A 17,649-nucleotide genomic window follows, 5' to 3' on the forward strand; every position below is an offset into this window, starting at 1 on the left:
GGCTCCCTTTTGCCCCGATCGTGTCGGGGAGTCGGGGGGGCAAGAGGGCTTGAGCTCCCTCTTGCCCCGATCGTGTCGGGGGGTGCCGCTGTTGGCTGGGACAAGAGGGCTTGAGCTCCCTCTTACCCCGATCGTGTCGGGGGTGCCGCGGTTGGCTGGGGCAAGAGGGCTTGAGCTCCCTCTTGCCCCGATCGTGTCGGGGAGTCGGGACCGCCAAGAGGAAGCAGCAGGACACCGGTAGGAGCTTCTACATGATGGGGGGGGGTCGGGAGCCTGTGGGGGTGCGAGCGGTCCTTCAGGGTGGGGGTGCGGGTGGGAGTGCGTGCGAGCGGTCCTTCGGGGTGCGGGTGCGTGCGAGCGGTCCTTCGCGGTGGGGGTGCGAGCGGTCCTGCGGGGGGGGGGGGGTGAATCGGACGTCGGGGGGGCATCAGGCTTTCAGGGTGGGGACAGAACTTCAAGGGGGAGAGGAGAGTCGGGGCGGGCGAAAGGAGAGTCGGGGTGGCCAGAGGAGAGTCGGGGCGGGCGAAAGGAGAGTCGGGCGGGGACAGGAGAGTCGGGCAGCATGCACGGTATACGGGTGTGCGTGGTATATAAAAATTTCTGTACATAGATTTGTGTTTTTCGCGCGCTATACCCGTGTGCGCGTTTTACACGGGTGCGCGTTATCTACGTGAAAATACGGTAATACAATGTCAGAATAATACTTATGAACAACTAATAAGTACACATTACATTCAAATATAGATATGACACTAATGCTTTCCTACAACACAGTTCATCCTATAGCCGAAGGGCCAATTTCAGTTTTTCGAGGGAAACAAGATGGGTGTTACAGGGTCTGCTGGGATAAATAGATGGGAGGCTAAACTCAGGCAAGTTGATTATACAGTTAAACAAGATATAAGGAGTTTAGTTACAGTGCAAACAGCAAGCTAGACCTGGTGCAGAATGAGTGTACAGTACTCCCCCGTTATTCGCGGGGGTTCCGTTCTAGGAACTCCCGCAAATCTTGAAAAAACGCAAATACGGTTTTTCGTGGGGGTGACTGGAGAGGGCAGCGGGAGAGACAGGAGAGAGTGTGCTCCTGCTGCTCTCTCCTGCCTCTCCAGCTGTCCTCTCCTGGTCGGCTGCTCGCGGTTGGAAAATATTGTGAATGACCGCGAACCGCCAACCGCGAATGACTAGGGGAACACTGTATAGTCAATCACTCTGTGTAATAAAGGCTTGGGTGAAGAGCCAGGCTTTCATCTGCTTCCTGAAGTAGAGGTAGGCTGGAGTTAGACATAACCTCTCTACATAGATTATTAACAGCTGGCAGTCTTACCTACTCATACAAACAGTAGCACTAATATCCATCATTTCATATGTTAAAAACTTCAAAGGAAAATACTACTGTAGGTCCACAAAGGGTATTCTACATCCATTACCTCAAGCATCCCTGTTCCCAAGTCAATAAAAGAAAAGCAACAATAACGCCATTGTACTAGAAAGATGATTCTGTCCTTCTTTCGAAGTGTATGTATGGAATTAGTTAGTTAGGTGCCATTGAATCATGTTCAAGTCCTAGCAATTAATGAATTACAGATCTAAAAAGAAATTGGTTTTATGCTAGTCCGGTTAGGTCCTCCAGCATCATCCCCATGGTTGTTTTCAATGTGTCTAGCCATCTAGTTCGCCCTCTTCGCCTGGTTCCTTTGATCTTCCCAATCATGATGTCCTTCTCCAGTGATCATTCTGTTCTGTCAGTGTGACCAAAATAAGGCAGTCTTAACTTCATCATTTGGGCTTCGAGTGACATAGCCGGTTTGATCTCTTCCAGAATTGATTTGTTAGTTCTTCTAGCGGTCCATGGCATGCATAATATCCTTCTCCAGCACCAAAGCTCAAATGAGACAATCTTCTTTCTGTCTTGTTTCCGTAGTGTCCAGCTTTTCCATAATTGACCACTGAGAAAATGAGTGCATGGACAAATCTGATCTTCGCTTAGAGTGTTATTTTCTTGCCTTTGAATACTTTGTCAACAGCCTTCATTGAAGAGCGACCAAGTGCTATCCTGCAGAATATTTCTTCCCTGCTAGTTGCTTCTTTGTTTACAAAAGAGCCCAGGAGATTGAAATTCTTTACAACTTCTATTCTATTGCCTTCAAGCTCAAAATCTTCATCATTTTCTGTGTTCATGTATGGGGACATGTATGGCAGAGTCAAAAGATGAAAGGAGGAAAAGAGGGCTAAAGTATAAATGAAATGATATATTGAAACATGTACATCAGGGGTGTCCAACCTTTTGGATTCCCTGGGCTGCATTGGCCAAAAAAAATGTTTCTGGGACCACACAAACGCGCAAACGCTGCAGCAAAACAGAGGAGGGAGCCGGCAAGACGGTAAACTCCCAGGGGCAGCAGAGGAAAACACCTCAACCGGGGCCACACAAAATACTTCACGGGGCCGCAGGTTGGACATTCCTGATGTACATAGTACAGGTACAAGATTCTTTATATGTATCCAAAATTCAAAAACCTGAAATTTTGCATTTCATTTATGTTTGAAGGTATTGATACAGTCCCATACTTTGGAACATGTTTGTGTTTAATGTTTTCCTCCTCCTTTTTTTCACAGCTGCTGCTGTAGTAACTGTCCTGAAGCCCACAGGGATTTAAAGGGCTTCAAGGCTCTTGCCGTGTGGCAGCTGCTATCACAGCATTGTAAAATGGGAGGGGGGGAAGGGAGGAAGTTTGGTGGCAATTTTATGGTTTTTCTGACTTAACATTATCATTTCAAAATCCAAAATAAGCCTGGTCCCAAAGATTTCAGATAAAAGATCTTGTATCTGTACTGCTGCTTTTAAAATCCACTGAATATATTTCATATCCAACATTTGGAGTGAAAAGTACCATATTTCTCCATATTATTTAGGATCCTACTAAGAATGCAACCTAGAAAGAGGGGCCTTACGCGTTTTGTGAGATGGCCAGTGTTAGTGGTGCTGTGCAGTATTTTATGACTGTGGATCTCGCCTGACCCGCCCACTGAGCAGCTGTGGCACTCTTATATGATACACTTTGTGACCATGGAATGCTGCAAGATCTCCGACATTGATTTCTTGGAAGATCAACAATTCTAGGCCACCTGGGAACCATTTTGCTCCACACTAACACCTTTGACCCACAGCAGGATTCTGAACTTTTAACGTTACTGAAGTACAGCTGTGCACTACAGGAATAGGTGAATCTGTAATGTTTGAGATGGGGGTGGGGTTTAGGGGTGGAGGGTGAACTAGGGGGGTATGGGATGGGTATGGAAATACTGTACTTGTTGAATTGGTCTGTTTGTCTATGTGTCTGCTGGTATGTTTGCGTTTTGTGGTTCAACAATTAAAAAAAAAAAGATTTAAATATAAAATTCATTGAATTTTAATTGTTAACAATGTAGAGACATTTACCAGATACTGCTCTCATATGAATACTTGTAGATTTACCTTTACAGTAGAATGGAAGTCTGATATCTGCTGAACTTGTCTTCCACTATCACAGTCCCAAATCTGAATGTACCGATTAAGGATCATTACATGTCAATTCTCTGTTTTCTATATAGCCCTAATAAAAGAATTTTGATAAAAGGTACAAACAAGCTGTAAGTAATACATTTTTCTGAACTACCTTAAAAGAACCTTTAACAAGCTTTTGAAAATTATTCTCTCTTACCTGCTAACTGACCATAGAGTCAAGGTACAAGGATTTATAAATAAAAACTTACTTAGAAACATAGAAATAGACGGCAGATAAGGGCCACGGCCCATCTAGTCTGCCCACCCCAATGACCCTCCCCTACCTTTCTCTGTGAATAGATCCCACGTGTCTATCCTATTTGGCCTTAAAATCAGGCACGCTGTTGGCCTCAATAACCTGAAGTGGAAGACTATTCCAGCGATCAACCACCCTTTCAGTGAAAAAAAATTTCCTGGTGTCCCTGTGCAGTTTCCCGCCCCTGATTTTCCACGGATGCCCCCTTGTTGCCGTGGGACCCTTGAAAAAGAAGATATCTTCTTCCACCTCGATGCGGCCCGTGAGATACTTGAATGTCTCGATCATGTCACCCCTCTCTCTGCGTTCCTCGAGTGAGTACAGCTGCAGCTTATCCAGCCGTTCCTCGTACGGGAGATCCTTGAAATAATAAGCCATTTTATTTCTTTCCTGCTTTGACCATATGGAATCGAAATATAATCAAAATCAATATATCACAGACAAGATCAAGGAGTACAAACACAATTAATCATGTAAAAACAAAATTCAACTTTAAATTCCATCTTGAGTGAAGTGGTGCAGTTGTTGTGTTAGTCCACTTTTAAAGGTAACAAACAGAAATCAAATAAAACAAAGGAAAGAAAATATAATGATACCTTTTTATTGGACTAACTTAACACATTTTTGATAAGCTTTCAAAGATAATATCTTCTTCTTCCGATCAGAAATGAGCAAATGACAACCTATGAGAATATATAGGTGAAACATAAAAACATGCCAAAGACAGTCTCGTAGGGAAAGGTAGGGGGAAGAGAAACAGGGAGAGATGGATGGGTGATCAGCGGGTAACACAGCAGATTTACTTTTAGTATTCTCACCATAAAATTATTAATTAAATTTCAGCACTTTATTACTCTTCTTTGATCCCGAGAGTGTGAAGGTAGGCAATCACACTTCCTGATTGATATGAAAATTGGAGATTGCTTTCGGTAAGAAGATGGTACTGTGCACAATACCATGCCTGAATCCAAAATTCTTAGGACGGGATCTCTGCATGACAAGGACTACAATTCCAACACTTGTCGAGCTGAAGTAATCACCACCAAACACACCATTTGGATCCATCAGAGAAGCTGCTATAGGGTGCTCTAGCTGCAACCGTAGGACCAGATTAAGACTCCATGCCAGAAAAGGCTGTTGCACTATAGGACAGAGGTGCAAATCACTCTTCAAAAATCCAGCCACATCTGGATGTGTGGCTACGGTGCTCTTATTATCCCTAGGCTCAAAACATGAGAGCTCCACAATCTGAACTATCAGGAAGCCAACCGCTAGGCCTTTTTCCAGATCTTCCAGCAGGAAGGGAAGCACCACAGATATCAGTGCTAAGTTCAGGTCCTTACTCCCCTGAGCGCACCAAGATTGGAAGTACTTCCAGGCTTTCATATATGCGGCTAGTCATTCTCTTCCTACATCTTAGAAGAACGGAGACCACTGTTCGAATAGCCTTTATGCGCTAGGGCTGCGCACTCAAGAGCCATGCCATAAGACCAAAAGTTCTGGATCCTCCAGGGCAATTGGGTCCTGACTAGACTCAAATGACATGGAAGACCCGAGACCTTGATCACTTTGCAGATGGACCAGATCTGCATATCACGGTTGCCTCGGTCAATCTGGTGCTACTAGAATCACCAGCCTATGGTGTATCATGATCCTGCACAGGAAGTCTGCCTATCATGGGCCACTGAGGGAAGACAGAAAAATCCTGACTTTGGCCATGGTTGCACCAGGGCATTCAACCTTTTACTTCCTGCCTCATATCTTTGACTGAAGAACCAAATCACCTTTTTGTTGGCTGCTAATGTCATCAGATTGAAAGTCAGGTGCCCTCACTGACTCAAAATGCAGGTGATGGCTTCCTGAGCTACATATGACTCTATTGCAGATTTTGGTATCATCCGCAAAGAGGCAAATCTTACCTGACAGCCCTTCAGCAAAATCACATAAAAATGTTAAAAAGAACAGGCCCAAGAAAGATCTCCACTGATCACTACCCTCTGTCATCTTCCACTTAATGAGTTCCTGACCCAACCCATCACTTTGGGATACATCCCAAGAGCATTCAGTTTATTTATTAGCTGCCTGTGTGGTACACTGTCAAAGGCTTTGCTAAAATCTAAATACACCGCATCTAGCGCACTCCCTCTATCCAATTCTCTGGTCACCCAGTTAAAGAAATAGATCAGATTTGTCTAACAAGATCTACCTCTAGTGAATCCATGTTGCCTCCAGTCCTGTAATCCACCAGATTGCTACACCTTTGGTTTTGGCCAGGTACTAGTGACCTGAATTGGCCAACGTGAGAATGGGCCAATTGGATCATTGCTGGACCATTGGTCTGACCAGTAAGACTATTCTTATGCTCTTATGATTCTAGAAACTTCACCATTCTCTGTTTTAAAAGTGTTTCCATTAATTTGCTTACCACAGAAGTCAGACTTACTGGCCTGTAATTCCCTACTTCTTCCTTACTTCCACTTTGTGTAGAGGGACCATATCTGCCCTCCAGTACCTCTCCCGACTCTAGAGAAGCATTGAAAAGGTCAGTCAGCGGAGCCACCAGAACTTCCCTAAGTTCCTTTAGCACCTTCAGATGTACACCATCCGCCCCATCGCTTTGTCTACCTTTAATTTAGATAGCTCCTCGCAAACACAACCCTCTGAAAATCGATCGGGGTCTACCACACCACCATCCCTATTCACTCCCGAATCTTCAGCCACAAACACAGAACAGAAATATTTGTTAAGCAATTCAGCCTTTTCTTTATCAGCTTCTACATATTTCTTCCTTTCACTTTTGAGTCTCACAATGCCACTTTTGTACTTCTTCCTATCACTTTTAAGTGAGACAAGCAATATATCAAATAAATGAAACCTGTAAACTTGTATGAGCGTGGAGCATTTACCTCACTGGCTCATGGTAGAAATCTCTACTGTAGCTTTGTAAAAGACAGCGTAATGCTTTATGGATAATTCTTCATAGTAATATTAAACTTATACACTAAAAATGTAGCACGAAGCACAGGAATAATTTTGCAAATGTTTATTCAGAAATACTGGTGTGTCAAATAAAGACCAATTCAATAAATAGTATAAATACTCAAAAACCTAAATAAAGGCCAACTGTAGAAAGAAAGGAACAACTTGCTCACTCTTAGAGACGAAGACTATTTATCTCAAGTGCCCAAAGTCTACAACCAGCGAAAGGAAGCTCCGTTGGTAATGCATTGTTTAACTTATAACCATACCTTTGACCAATTGAGATGCATGATTATTGATAAAATACCGGAATCATGCAGGGGAGGGGATAGGGGGAAAAAATGTTACAAACTGAACAAAAGTGGATAGACCGCCTTCAGACCATACATCCTAAGGGCCTTAATATATCTTTAAATTGGCAAGCATTTTTCTAATCACAATTTAAGTTTGATAAATAAATGAAATAAACAATACAAATTAGAGATTTTCTCAGTTTAATTCAAGTTATCTATATATTAGTTTACCCGTTGCCTAGGGTGACTTTTTCGCGGTTTTTAGCGGAAGTAAGTCTCTTCCGGATATGACGTAGGACGCCGCTAAAATTCACCTATAAATTTAGTTGATTTGTCTGCAGCGTCTGAGATCTTCCAAATATCAAAATGCGATGAGGAGACATGCGATTAACAAGCAGTAAGTGCAGAGGAACATTTAGAAATTTAATTGGTGAATCCTAATAATATTCTATAGCTTATTCAAGCTACAGTATTAGCACGAGATAGGTGGGTGGCATTCTTGAGCTTTTCTAGGACGGTTAAATTAAAGATTTTCAGCTTACTTTAAACAGTGAAATAAGTTGGTAACATTGTGTTTTAATATACTTTGATTTAGAATATCGAACTGTTTGATGTCCTGAAGAAGCTCTCCATAATTGAAGTAGAGCGAAACGGAGATCTTCCGTCGGGATGAAAGCCGGGCATAATACTTAATCTGAGCTAAGTAACATTCAGCAAACAGTAGCAGCATCATTGTGTGATTGAGTCATATTTTAAATGATAGTTCACAGTTAAACAAGATAAGATAATTTAAATCACAGCTCACAGAGAAAATAAGACAAACATCAATGATAGCCCAGTTATAAGTTGAACAACTACGATATGCTCTGGTTGTAGACTTTGGGCACTTGAGATAAATAGTCTTCGTCTCTAAGAGTGAGCAAGCGGTTCCTTTCTTTCTACAGTTGGCCTTTATTTAGGTTTTTGAGTGTCAAATAAAGAGACATAAGCATAACTTATCCCAATGTGAATTTAACATGGAACAGAAGACAAGAAGACCATATGATGAAAAGTGTTTGTTTTTTAATTACAATAATGCTCCCAGATGACAGTGCCTCACATGGCCGTGTTTTGTCAACAAGGCTGCATCAGGGACATTCAACCAAGTGGTGGCACACAACAGCTTCCACCAGTGCTTAAAAATGATCCTGGGCTCATTACAACTGATAATCCTGGATCATTTTTCCAAGCACTGGTGGAAACTATTATGTGTCACTAGTTGGTTGTATGTCCCCAACATAGCCTTTTTGGCGAAATGCAGCCACGTTGCGCACTGCCTCCTGGGAGTATTAATTAAAACAGCTTTCTTCATATGGCCTGCTTCTTATCTTCTGTTCTACTTGGATCTACTAGACCAGCTGTCTTGTTGTTTCCTTACTGTGGATTTAAGCCATCTATAAATGCACAGGTTAACTATTGCATAAAATTATCCACAGAACAATTTAAGTTTCAGAAGAATATTAAAGAATCATATGGCATCTGGATGTTCAAGAACTTTCCAACCCTGTTTTGTAATGGGTAGAGTATATTTAACTGCATATCAATGTTTTTATTTTTGTTAGTTTTCTGCTTCTGTGTGTTTTAACAGGAAAGATTTTATTGTACTGTTAAATTGTGAACTGCTATGAGCTGTGCTTGGAATGCCAAGCTATAAATTTTCTTTTAAACTAAAACGAATAACAAAGCAAACTTTAAAATCAATTGAGTTGGCCTTGTAAGAATTTGAATCATATGCATAAACTGTAGCTAGATATATTACTCACCACTGAAAATTTACTCTGTAGGATTAGCCTGGTTTCAAACAGCATGCACAGTGACTGAAGCACATAGGAGGCTTATAGTTCTAGGCTGATAAAGACAGCAGGAGCCCAAAGAAGCACGATAAGTTGAATAGTAAAACTGCAATTGTTATTACTTTTTTTTTTTTTTTTAACCTGTGATAGATGTTCTCTGACAACAGTAATGAAATGAGCCACAAACATGGAGACAGACATGGGGGAAGCCACTGCTTGCCCTGGATTGGTAGTATAGAATGTTGCTATTATTTGGGTTTTTACCAGGTACTAGTGAATGGAATTGGCCACCGCGAGGATGTACTGGGGTCGGTAGCATGGAATATTGCTACTTTTTGGGGTTTTGCCAGGTACTAATGACCTGGATTGGCCACCATGAGGACAGGCTAGATGGACCATTGGTCTGACCCAGTAAGGCTTTCCTTATGTTCTTATGACATGCCTCCATATGGAGGGTCATTCCAGAATTTTTCTAAATTGTCTTTTGAGCCCCATATAAAATTTCTGACAAAGAAATGTTTCTTTAGATTAGGAAAACTAAGGGCTCCTTTTCCAAAGGTGCGTTAGGGCTTTAACGTGCAGAATAGCGTGCGCTAAATCGCCCCGCGCGCTAGAACTTAATGCCAGCACTGAACTGGCGTTAGTTCTAGAAGCGCGCTAAAATCCTGCATGCGCTAAAAACGCTAGCACACCTTAGGGTGATATGTTCAGTACTCAGTACTCAGTTTCCACAGCTTTCATATTATGGCACAAGCTGTTTTATTACCTTTATTACCTTACTACAACAACTCATTGTATGGAGGAACCACTAGGAATCTACTCAATAGGTTGCAATTTTTACAGAATACAACTGCTAGATTTATATTTCGGATGGGAATATTTGAGAGGGCTTCTCTGTTGTTAAAAGAGTTACACTGGCTCTCAGTGGATTCTAGAATTAAGTTCAAACTAGCTGGTTTAATTTTTAAGTCACTTTATGGTGATAATTCATGGCATCTGGTTCCCAGTTTAAATTTATCACCTTCTTTCTGTATAGCTCAGAAAGAGCATAGTTTAAAATCCTATATAATAAAACGCTAGCCGCGCATGCGCACTCAGACCTGCGTGATCTGTAATCCCTGATCTGTGACCCGTATGTCCGTGGTCATAGTGCGTATGCGGCAGCCAGATTGGGAAATCACAGCACAGCCGGCGACTACCCCCTCCCGCCCTCACTCACTGCCAAAACCACCACCTCCTCCTTCTCGCCGGCTCACCCGCGTTTAAATGGAGAGAAAAGCGCTGCACCGCTGTTTTCTTTCTGATTTGGTTTCCTTGCAAACTCGGACCGCTGCTTCTTCACGTCATCACCAGTGTTGCTGTCACTATCACTGTCCTGCCCTTTTTCCATCTGTTCTCCGGAACTGCCACACGTGCCATAAACTGCCACAGGCTCCACCACTGTACGCATCGCAGAAGCAGCATTGAGAGAAAAGCGCTGCACCGCGCTACCGCTGGCTTCGGCGTCTTCTATCCACTGCGGCCAACCCTAGCGGAAACAGGAAGTAGTCAGAGAGGGCGGGCTGCAGTGGACAGAAGACGGCAAAGCCAGCGTTAGCGCGGTGCAGCGCTTTTCTCTCAATGCTGCTTCTGCGATGCGTACAGTGGTGGAGCCTGTGGCAGTTTATGGCACGTGTGGCAGTTCTGGAGAACAGATGGAAAAAGGGCAGGACAGTGATAGTGACAGCAACACTGGTGATGACGTGAAGAAGCAGCAGTCCGAGTCAGCAAGGAAACCAAATCAGAAGGAAAACAAAAGCCCGTGCTGAGGGGGCCACTTCAGAAAACAAACAAAAACAGCATGACTGAGAAGGACAAAGCTGAGAAGAACGTTGAGAAGCTAACAGGAGAGGAAGCTACGAATGAGACAGAGAGGAAGGAGCCCTGTGCAGATGTTTCTGCCCCAGTGAATGGCGAATTTGCAGCCCAGCAGAATGAGAGTGGTGAAGACAAGAACCGGGAAGAAGACCACAGTTTGGGTAGTGTAAAGCAAGAGGTGCTGACTGAATATACACAGAATGACACACACATTGATGCTAAGATGGAAAAGTTAGGCAGTGACAGAGAGAGAGAGACAGATAGAAAGAAAGACAGAAAGCTGCCAAGGAGAGAGAGAAAGAAAGACAGACAGACAGTGGCCAAGGAGAGTGAGAGAGAGACAGAAAGAAAGAAAGAAAGAAAAACAGACAGACAGTGGCCAAGGAGAGATAGAGAAAGAAAGACAGAAGGCGACCAAGAATAGAGACAGAAAGAAAGAAAGAAAGACAGTGGCCAAGGAGAGAGAGAGACAGAAAGAAAGAAAAAAAGACAGACAGACAGGCAGTGGCCAAGGAGAGAGAGAGAGAAAGAAAGAAAGACAGACAGCAGCCAAGGAGAGAGACAGAAAGAAAGACAGACACATCTATTCTAGCACCAGTTAATGTAACTGGCTTAAAAACTAGTTAAATTATATATCGGTTAAAGCAGTTAAATAAAAATTGTAGATTCTGCTTTCTTTTATCAGGGAGTTAAAGTGTGGAATAACCTACCCTAGGGCATTAGAGGAATTCAATCCTATACTATACTATGTACTCTAGTTTTTAATTATAGCTCTTCTTTCTCCTTTGTTTTTTTGCTATGTACTCTAGTCTTAATCATATGTAAACCAAGTCGAGCTCCATTGGGAGATATATAAACCAAACATTAGATTGGATAATATTTTGTAAGTCTCTGAAGATATCTTTTTGTTCAATGAGAAGAACTGAGTTTTAACAATATTTATAATATACTTTTATTGTATTTCTCCTAAAACGTAGGATTTCTTATAATGTGATTCGATTGGAATCCAGAAAGAAATTAGCATGGCTTAAAATTTTCACTGACCACTGTAGAATGAATTAAGCTTTTACTCCTTTCCTTGTATTAAAAAGCGTTAGAAAGTCCTGCACTCAGCTTTTGGATCTTCTGAACATGGGATCTAAATGAGCTGTCCATTTATATCTACTGAGTCTTTATGAGCAGCCAGCTCTTGCTTAAAATTTGTTTTAATATAGGGCACTCATGAAATCCGAGACAAGCTGTGCACAAAGCACACTTTACTGAATGAGCCCCACAGTAATGTAACAGCAGCAATGGGAAAAACAAAATTTTTTTTAAAAACCTTGGAAATGTCAAATATATTTGCTCCGAGTTCCTCCTCCATCACTACCATAAATGACACAAAAATCAAGCTTCCCCAGAAGGGCTCCATCATTGACATCACCCATGCAGGGAGTGCTTGCTATTTTGCTTGTCCTAAGGAAAAAAATATTCACTGCAACAAGACAATACTGATGTGATCATTATTACCAAATGACCTGAAAATATGTTAGATCTTCAAAAGATTTAAGGATACAATAACAGTTTTATCAGAAGAGGCTGTCAAGATCAAAGGATTTGGTTCCCCAGAAGTATCAGATGAAGGAAACACAGCGATTGCGGTAATTTGCTGCGTGTGTCCAAGAAACTCAAACAGTCTTTCCCCTGTCTGAAACAAAGAGCGTTAGAATAGAAGATGGCAGAAAAAACCCATGAGGTTTGTCCAGTTATTCCTGGGCTAAATATTGTTAAACTGTTTATGTATTAAGTAAGTAAGCTTAAATGATCATATTTGCTAATCTAACATAAGTATACTAATAGGAATTTTTTTTTTTTTTGTTATAGCTGTAGCTCAAATGTGGTTGTAGTTCCAACAGACACTAGCTGGACAATTTTCAGTCGGCGTCAGTCCATCCGACATGTACACTCAACCCAGATTGTTTTTGATGTCTGGCATTGAATATCCTGAGTTTTTCTGGCCAGCTGTAACTTAACTGACTAAGGCCAGGATTCTCAAAAACCTGCGTTACACAGTCGTTTTGAAAGTGAATCGTAAAAAGTAGATTCTTAAAAAATCACGCATGCATATGAGGTCAGTGGACAGCAGTGAAGATTCACTAAATTTGTATGTGCCCATTACTGGTGATAGCGATGGGCACATGCTCAGAAAAAACGCTGTCAAGAAAAACAAAACAAAAACACAACAGCAGGAGAAATGCCCATACTCTCCTACTGCCCTGAAATCCCAGCCTACACTCTCCTGCTGATGAGAAATCCCACTGCCAAGAAATCCCACTGCGCACCCCCACAGCGGGAGAGATGCCCACTCTCCCCTGCTGACAAGTGACCTCCCACTCTGCCATAGAACACCTCCCCCGCCTCCAATGCCCCTCACCTCCAAATTGATGCACCGGAGGGACATGTACTCCCTCCTCCCAAAAGTCCTGTATCATCGAAAATGGGCCTTCCCTCCCCAGTGCATCTTGGGATGCAGCGGGGAGGGGCCTGAGTCTCTGATTGGCCCAAGGGAGTGGCCTTATACAACCTGGGCCAATCAGAGCCTCAGGCCCCTCCCCAGAGGCACTGGGAAGGGGCCTAAGGCTCCGATTAGCCCAGACTCCCAATAGGAGTGGCCTTAGGCGTTTGGGCCAATCGGAGCCTTAGGCGTTAGTTCTAGCCATGTAGCGCATGCTAAAAAGCTGCGTGCGCTAAAACCACTAATACGGCTCCGTAAAAGGAGCCCAAAGTGTATGCAAGGTTTATTTTCTTAGTAAACTCGTGGTGGTAAAACATGGGAAATTAAACTTTGAGATGAGTTGGGCTCCCTCCAGACAAACTCGCCTCATTCGACACCTTGTTTAATTGCATATTCCCTTCCCTTTTCTTATCATTATTTCCTGTTGGGATTTATTTTCATAATAGTACTTAATGCTGCGATATAGGTTGATGATTGTTTACAATTTGGGGGCAATGTGGGGGGACTGAAAATTAGATTTTGAAGGGTATTTGAGTTACTATTTTGCTGTTATTAGAAAATAATAAAAATACAATAAAAAATTGAAAATGACGGTCTAGATAGTAAGTAAATGCTACTATTTTCCAGGCAAGATGTAAATTATGGTCTTTCGGTTTTTTTACCACTTCAGGAAAAATACAGAACTCATGGCTCTTTTAGAAGATGATGAGATATCATTTGTAGTACCTGAACATCCCATAAATACACAATGCCATCGTCTCCAGCTGAGGCAAACCTGGGGGGAAAAAAAGAAAGAATTTTAAATACATAATTTAAGCTTACTGGCCACATCTGCATCCCAACAGTTTTTGGAATCAAATCATTTGATAAAAGTATTTGTACTCATAATTCACAGATAAATCCAGCGTTGTGATCCCAGTATGTTACCTGCATTTCCAGAAATCACTGAAGTGCTTCTTTATCTACTGTAAATAACTGGAATAGGATTCAGGCAGCATTGTTCAGCCGGGGGCAGTCAGCATTTATTTAAGTACTGGCCAATGTCAGCTAAATTAGATCCAGATATTCAATACAGTCTCTATGTAAGCACAGATATTGAAAATTTGGGTCTTTAACAAAATCTGAAAGCTATTCAGGTACAGCCAATATTCAGTGCCGTACCAGCATAGCTAGCTAAGGGGTCCTTTTATCAAGCTGTGGTAGGGGTTTAACGTGCGCATAATACCGGATTTCTACGGATTACGGATTACCGTGCGTTAAACCGCCTGCCATGCTAGCCGCTAATGCCTGCATTAAGCAGGCATTAGAGTTTTAGCCGGATACAGGGGTTAGTGCATGATGAAATGTCCGACGTGCTAACCCCGCTAGCATGGCTCGATAAAAGGACCCCTAAGTGTAGCAAGTACTGCCGTTTATACTGTCCAACAAGTCCAGTTACCTATGGAGGCACCAGTACTAAATACTGCCAGTGAAGGTATCAACTCTGCCCCTGAGCCACCCTGGTACTAAATGGAGGGTCACAGCAATCAGAGACTTTGAGAATATTCAGCAGAACTGTCAGGTTAAGTGCCAAAGAGCAAAAGCCTCTCTTGCCCAGTTAACTTGTTTTGATTATTACCCCTGAGATATCAAACCATACTGCTACCTATAGGGTCTTGTATTTTTGATCAATCACAATTATACTAGGTGCAAATGGATTTGCAAGTTGATACTTAGGGTGGTCATATTATCTGTAATCTTAGTTTCAGGGATAAAATTTACTTTTACTTTCTTGAAAGACTTCGCTCTCCTTTTTCTCAAAGATCCATCATGCTAGGCAAGTAGTTTAACTATCTAAAGTTAACTTATGAGTGAGTTATAAAATACTATATGGTATTATAATCTGTAATGAAATCTGAAGGAGTTTAAAAGGAAAACAGAGGCCCTCATAAGGGTTTTTGTGGGAATGTATGAGAATAAACATTGCACTAGACATTGGCCCCTTGGAATGAGATTTATGAGGGGGTATACAAGTCTTAGCAGATTTGCCTAAAAGATAAGAAAGGAGACAGAAATAGAACTCTATGGTAACTGGATAATAAATAGCCAGGAATGTCACCCTTGAAATTAAGCAGATAATGTCACAGAATAGGATCAGTGTAGAAAGAAGACTATTTAAGTTTAAGACAGAATTTCTTTCTTTTGAAAAGAGAAAAGGTGTGACTTTTCATCTTGAGCCTCTGTGCTGGCTCTCTGCTCCACTCAAAGTCTATCTTTTAGTAAAAATGTTTCTTTTCTATTATCTTGTTATCACATTTATTTCAAGAGGCACAGCTGCATGCTTATGTTAATTTGTATTTACCCTGAATTTTTGATTTTCTAAAGAACAGGTAAAATAAAATAAAAATTACTCTTATTGATAAAAGACTGAGGGCTCCTTTTACGAAGCCGTGTTAGCACGTGCGACTTTTCAGCACGCGCTAATCCCCGCACTGGCCGAAAAACTACCATCTGCTCAAGAGGAGGCAGTAGCGGCTAGCGCGACCGGCGGTTTAGCAAACGCTATTATGCGCGTTAAACCGCTAGCGTGGCTTTCTAAAAGGAGCCCTGAGTTTTTTTCTAAATTCTTGATGGGGGAGAAGAACTGTGGTCATTGTGGAGTCCCTAAGGTGATCAAAAACCTGGATATACTGCATTTTCTTGGAGTTCTGGTAGGTGTCCCAAGACTCTAGGACAGGGGTCAGGAACCTGTGGCTCTTTTGATGGCTGCATCTGGCTCTCAGCCAACGTGACACTCTGACTTCCGGGGGCGGAGCCAAGGAGAGCAGCCGCACACACTACAAGCTCCTCTGCTGCAGCGGAGAAAAATCTTCTCCAAGACGTGCACTGCAGCACGTTTAACGGATGGAAGTCTCAACGCCTGCATGAAACTTAACCTCACCACATATCAACCAGACTACAAAGCCATCAGCAAAACCATGCAGCACCAGAAGTTGCATTAATGGTAAGAACTACTTTATTCATCATTGGTTAGCAACAGCATAACAACGTTATTAAAAAGAATTCAGAGACTTATTGTACTTTTAAAAGTGTTGGTCTTACATAAAATGCACACATTTACTTGTATTTAGTTTTAAACATATTGTATGGCTCTCACGGAATTACATTTTAAAATACAGTGGTGCCTCGCATAACGGACGCCTCGCACAGCGAACGCTGCGCACAACGAACTTTATGTCTTGATTCGTACAACGAACTTCGTTTCACACAACGAAGTCGCCCGAGCTGCATCCTTCCGCGCAGGCACTGCGCTTAACTGCCCTCTCTCCGCCTGGCTCCCTCTTGCCCCCCCCCCCGACTCCCCGACACGATCGGGGCAAGAGGGAGCCCAAGCCCTCTTGCCCCCCCCGACTCCCCGACACGATCGGGGCAAGAGGGAGCCCAAGCCCTCTTGCCCCCCCCGACCCCCCGACACGATCGGGGCAAGAGGGAGCCCAAGCCCTCTTGCCCCCCCGACTCCCCGACACGATCGGGGCAAGAGGGAGCTCAAGCCCTCTTGCCCCCCCGACTCCCCGACACGATCGGGGCAAGAGGGAGCCCAAGCCCTCTTGCCCCCCGACTCCCCGACACGATCGGGGCAAGAGGGAGCTCAAGCCCTCTTGCCCCCCCCGACTCCCCGACACGATCGGGGCAAGAGGGAGCCCAAGCCCTCTTGCCCCCCCGACTCCCCGACACGATCGGGCCAGGAGGGAGCCCAAGTCCTCCTGGCCACGGCGACCCCCTAACCCCACCCTGCACTACATTACGGGCAGGAGGGATCCCAGGCCCTCCTGCCCTCGACGCAAACCCCCCCTCCCCCCAACGACCGCCCCCCCCCAAGAACCTCCGACCGCCCCCCAGCCGACCCGCGACCCCCCTGGCCGACCCCCACGACACCCCCAACCCCCTTCCCCGTACCTTTCTGTAGTTGGCCGGACAGACGGGAGCCAAACCCGCCTGTCCGGCAGGCAGCCAACGACGGAATGAGGCCGGATTGGCCCATCCGTCCCAAAGCTCCGCCTACTGGTGGGGCCTAAGGCGCCTGGGCCAATCAGAATAGGCCCGGGAGCCTTAGGTCCCTCCTGGGGGCGGGGCCTGAGGCACATGGGCCCAACCCGACCATGTGCCTCAGGCCCTGCCCCCAGGAGGGACCTAAGGCTCCCGGGCCTATTCTGATTGGCCCAGGCGCCTTAGGCCCCACCAGTAGGCGGAGCTTTGGGACGGATGGGCCAATCCGGCCTCATTCCGTCGTTGGCTGCCTGCCGGACAGGCGGGTTTGGCTCCCGTCTGTCCGGCCAACTACAGAAAGGTACGGGGAAGGGGGTTGGGGGTGTCGTGGGGGTCGGCCAGGGGGGTCGCGGGTCGGCTGGGGGGGG

General features: G+C 44.0%; 1 protein-coding gene across 2 annotated transcripts in view; it reads right to left on the bottom strand.

The window, feature by feature from the left end:
• WDR41 (WD repeat domain 41) overlaps positions 1-17,649 on the bottom strand; it is a 147,037-nt gene that overhangs the window by 62,370 nt on the left and 67,018 nt on the right. For both annotated transcript variants that reach the window (XR_004537944.1, XM_033929382.1), the window contains exons 3-5: positions 13,982-14,030; positions 12,317-12,448; positions 3,476-3,538 (exon numbers count right to left, since the gene is read on the bottom strand). Coding sequence is in view for 1 of the 2 variants with exons in the window: in XM_033929382.1 (XP_033785273.1) it covers positions 3,476-3,538; positions 12,317-12,448; positions 13,982-14,030 (244 nt within the window). In the remaining variant the exon portion in view is untranslated. The remainder of the gene's footprint in view (positions 1-3,475; positions 3,539-12,316; positions 12,449-13,981; positions 14,031-17,649) is intronic.

This window comes from Geotrypetes seraphini, chromosome 1 (assembly GCF_902459505.1).
Source record: "Geotrypetes seraphini chromosome 1, aGeoSer1.1, whole genome shotgun sequence".
NCBI classification, from domain to species: domain Eukaryota; kingdom Metazoa; phylum Chordata; class Amphibia; order Gymnophiona; family Dermophiidae; genus Geotrypetes; species Geotrypetes seraphini.